The 4,874-nt window shown below is 35.1% G+C and overlaps 1 protein-coding gene across 1 annotated transcript; it reads left to right on the top strand.

Moving 5' to 3' along the window:
* Window positions 1-3,225: 3,225 nt before the first annotated feature.
* Window positions 3,226-4,874, top strand: LOC126800802 (protein OXIDATIVE STRESS 3-like). The gene is made up of 2 exons (XM_050528218.1): window positions 3,226-3,724; window positions 3,962-4,874. Exons 1-2 carry the CDS (start codon window positions 3,330-3,332, stop codon window positions 4,254-4,256), a joined length of 690 nt encoding a protein of 229 aa, XP_050384175.1. The 5' UTR covers window positions 3,226-3,329; the 3' UTR covers window positions 4,257-4,874.

Raw genomic sequence — 4,874 nt, 5'->3', positions numbered from 1 at the left:
GCTTATCGGATGGAAACCTACTATACAATTAAAATTGCAAACCCGGTTTCTTCCTCATGCAAATAATGGCACTAATCAAGATACAACAGCCGTGGTGTACGTTACTCTCAAATGTTGTTGGATGATAAAAATAGCATTCAACGACAAACCCGAGTTCATTTTTGGGAGTCATCGTAGGTGAGTTGGACTAAGGAAATACTTCCAGGTTCATGTGCTCATGCTCAGCCTCGTGAATTTTGGCTTACGTCCAAGGAAGCAAGTTCTGCTCGGCACATTATTGATTGTACACGAAAATTTTGGAAAATTGATGATGATAATTTAGGCAACTTTCCTCACTTGTCTATAGGCTATAGGCTGTGTTCGGGTCTTAATTAATTATTTTTAGATGAATTTGAGACCCAACCCATGTTAAATATTCGGTTCGAGTTTTGGATTTTTTAAGATAGGATCCGAGCAGATCCGAAATGAATTGGTTCGGTTCTCGGTAACTCTATACTCTTAGTAATACATTCAAGCGTTTGATGCGATATATATCAATAAGCAAGAGAAATTAACCAAATTACAAACTATCCCATAATATAATATATAACGTCTTAAAAAATTAAACAAACATTCAATTTTAAAGTCAAAACAAATTACAATCCCTAATAAAATTCTTAGTTCTTTCAATTAAATCCTCTCGCAGAAAGCAAACACATTAGGAGATTTGTAAAAGTGGAATGACAAGTTTGATTCTAAATAACCCATCAACAAAAAATACTCTAATAATCCAATGATTCATATCGTTTTAGTATAAATCTAACGGTAATCGGTTCCTATAATTTTTTTAGAATAGAATTCGACACATATTCAAATTTTCTTAATCGGTTCGAGTCCTAAATAAAAAATATTTATTTTTTAAAAACCAAACCTCACAAGCTTTATTTGAGTCGGATCTAATCGGTTTTGTTTGGACCCAATCCAAATGCACTACCTTACTTGTCTATATAGAAAGCGTGTGAGAAAACACTTATAGTTGGTCTTCGTTGTCGACATTAAACATCAACATCCCAAAAAAGATGACACTGATGGCCGGGTTGTTGAAGGTTAAGTGTGCGAGTGCGGATAAGGGTAGATAGTTGCTGGTATGTCATTGCTGCAAGGACTATTCTCCAAAATTGACATGGGAAGGTTGGCTTGCCCAACGAGTTCCATCTGTTTATCGACTCAAATTTGCATTGCTGCCCTCAAATTGTCATTGCTGCCCTCAAATTGGTCACTTTCCACTAAGGTAGCTGTGAGGTACGTGCTCTAGTAGAAATCGCCTAATGTGGTCTAATTAAGCAATTTCACTTGAACTAAATCAATCTGTCATCGTTGGTCCTTTATTGGCCGGTCGTCTTTGCTTTAATGTGAAGACCACAGGTCGAAGGATCGACATGCATCATCACCAATCAATCTATTATCCTCGTAACAATTATCTTGTAAGATATACGTATTTAGGATAAGGGAGTGCAGTGAGTCTGATCAAAGAAATTTCTAGCGTTACATATCTCATCATGAACAAATAAGACTCAATCCAAACATAACGTTTTCTTAGTGACAATTGAATATCAAGACAGACATCCCGCAAGATTGTGTCTAAAACAACCATACCAATGCCAGTTGACCTTCACCATTTGGTTAACAATAATAAAATACCAAGAATTGAACATATTACCTGAGAAAAATGTTTTCACAATGAACAACATACATCAACTACTTAACAACTCTAGCTCAAATGTACATAAATTTTATAATATTCTACACTTTGATAGATATATATATATATATATATATATCGGAGTTTTTCAGGTGCGGAGGTCCGTATTTTATCTTAATGTACAGATTTTCATTTTTTGCCAACTTTCCGATCGAGTTTTTACATCTCCACCGTCTTGTCCTTAGGTAATAACGTATAGATCACCTCTGCCAATTTTCAGCAAATTTGATAATCGTTAGGTCATTAAAAACTGCGTTTTTTCTATTATACACATGAACGGTTCAAATTCGGCAGATTTAATCCGTTCATTGGTTTAACTTAGTTAGATACCATAACGATTAACAAATTGGCTGAAATGTTACGGATGTGATCTATACGTTATTACGTAAGGATTGGACGGTGGAGATGTGAAAACTCGATCGAAAAGTTGATAAAAATGAAAATCCGTACTTTAGCTTAAGATACGGACCTCCGCACCTGAAAACCTCATTATATATATATATATATAATTACAACTTTTACGACCTAATTCTAATTGAAACTTTATTTCCTTTAATTAGAACTCATCTTATTTGCGTTATTTCTGTCAATTGACTTTTTTGACAATATTCCGTCAATTGACTTGAATGGTGAAGTTTCCCCGATAACTTCAATTTTGTGAATCAATGAGAGCCTTATCGCCTTTGAGAATTAAAGTCAAAATGCCAAAAATATAAATGTCAAAAAAATATCTAAACTCTGAGGAATCTATTTAACTTGCTACTACCAAAGATCTCGAGGATCAGTTAATTTCTATATATTGCCACAGAAAGCTGATTCAATAAATAGAGAAGGAAACTTTCCCAGAGAAAATATTTCAGAATCCTCGTATCTCCTTACGTTTCAAAAGAGGTTTCTTTGTATTTAAAACACAAAACATGGAATAGAACTCCTTCAAATATTCAATATATGGATTCTTGATAAGGAAGTAGCCGAAGCCCCAAGGCATGTTGGTGTATGCCCATACCTATCCAAGCTGCGTCCCTATGTTGGTACATCTAGAAACACATTTTCTAATTGACCCACTCCACGATTTATTATTTCTTTATGCCTGCCCATGTCCTGTATCAATATATTGAAGATTCATGATATGGTGGTATTCATTGTATGGGTGACTCGATTACGTGGGTGGCTTAGAGGATATAGAGCTTATCCTCTCTTCTTCTTCTTCGTACAATAATATGAAGAAGGTCAATAAATTCAAACCATGTGAGAAGATAATGAAGAATCTTAGGATAAGGCCATGAATGATAAAAGAACCAAACAGATAAACAATTTGTATAAGCAAAAATATATACTTGGGAGACCAGTGGTGCATGAAACTTGCATGCCGTCTAGGTTAAATAGTGGTTTTCTTAATTTAAGAATCTGAAACACAAGCCAATATCTTCTATTTCATTTTAATTAGAATGAGATAAAATTCATTAAATTTTCCATGTCATCAGCTGTCTCTAAACTCTATCGTTTGTATGGGAAAACAACCAACCAAGCTAATCCATGAACTCCTTCCAACGTGTTGGATATATTTTTAGCTGTATATATATGGAACATGTTGCTCAATATTGAATATGAACTTTTTGAAGCAATAATAACCATATGCTTCTTCTTCTTCTTCTTCTTCATATTTTTCCCAAGATTTAATAGGTGCCATACGTCCATGGGTGAAGGTAGTGGAAAACAAATGGCTTTGCAGGGTGCATGCTCGATCAGACAAAATAATAACTACGCTAAAAGAAAAGAGAGTTGGGCGATCATGGAAGGAGATGATGACCATGATCATGATGATTTGTCCGACACCACTTCGTCGACATCGAATCGATCGACGTATTCATCAGACGTGGTGGATGATGCATCTTCGTCTGCATCGTCTTCATGTTCTTCATCCTTGCGTTCTGGGGGATCTCTGTACGACTTGTCAGATCTCACGGCACAGTTACCCATCAAGTAAGAATAAGAAGATACAAACTCATTTCTTGCTTTGGATAAGTAAGGCATATTTCACATTATTCGTACTTTGCATGATTAAAGGTTTATACTCGATCAATTAACTGGAAAAACAAAACCATCTGAATAATTATTATATAGTTTCTGGAAAGCTAGACAGAGCCTTCGTTTAGTTTTCCGGGGACTTAATTTCTTGTTATATAACAAAGGCTAACCAGATCGAATATGCATTTGCAGGAGAGGGCTTTCCATGTATTTTCAAGGCAAGAGTCAGTCTTTCACATCTTTATCAAAAGTGAATAGCATTGAAGATCTTGCAAAGAAAGAGACTCCATATCAGAGATCAAAAGCACTAAAATCATGCAAGAGCTACGGTGGTGGCTTAGGTAACCAAAGATCTTACAGTCTTATTCCCAAGCCCACCATATCTAAGGTCAAGAAGTCTTCGAGAGGTCCTTCCTCATCTGCATCTTTTACAAGTAGAAGAGGCACCTCTTTAGGTTTTATTAACAATAATGTACTTCCTCGCTGAGTTACGAAGAAAATTTAACGTACGTATACACTACATATACATTTAATACGATGAGGGTCTTTCCGTACAGGTCGTGTGCTTACACATATCATGGTTGAGTTTATGTATAAATAGCTAAACTTGTACCGTGTACTAACCCACTACTGTATAAAACATATTGCGCTAACACCAATTCAATAGTTCGATCGGGATACAGAGATATCTTGTTTTACATTCATTTTAATCTTAATTATAGCCTCACTTATCCTTACGTACGTATATATAGTTCGGTGCCTATAACTTGTAGAAAAACTAATATCAAAACTATTCAAAAGTTAATCTCGCTCTCCAAATTTATAATATTCATACACTAATATATGTATTTTTTTAAGATGAAAATAAAATTATAACTTGAAACCTGTAGAGCAACCCGAGTTTACAACATCGAAAAAAGCACTCTAGAACTCCCTCAAACCATCAAGCCGACCAGGAATGTCCAAGATCAGCTAGAGCATCAACAACAAAATTTGCTTTCCTGAAAATATGTCAGAAGCTAATAACATTCATACACTGATATACGTACACTAGGCCAAAAAAGCCTTCAAACAACATTTGTAAACAGTTGACTGATGAGAATCT

This window comes from Argentina anserina, chromosome 6, assembly GCF_933775445.1.
Source record: "Argentina anserina chromosome 6, drPotAnse1.1, whole genome shotgun sequence".
NCBI classification, from domain to species: Eukaryota; Viridiplantae; Streptophyta; class Magnoliopsida; order Rosales; family Rosaceae; genus Argentina; species Argentina anserina.
Note: the sequence above shows the minus strand (reverse complement) of the source record. Positions and strands in the feature narration are given on the sequence as shown.

Coding starts and splice junctions, on each gene's coding strand:
- LOC126800802 (XM_050528218.1), top strand. CDS start 3,330: ATGTTGCTCAATATTGAATATGAACTTTTTGAAGCAATAATAACCATA. Junction 3,725..3,961: donor ACGGCACAGTTACCCATCAA/GTAAGAATAAGA, acceptor ATGCATTTGCAG/GAGAGGGCTTTCCATGTATT.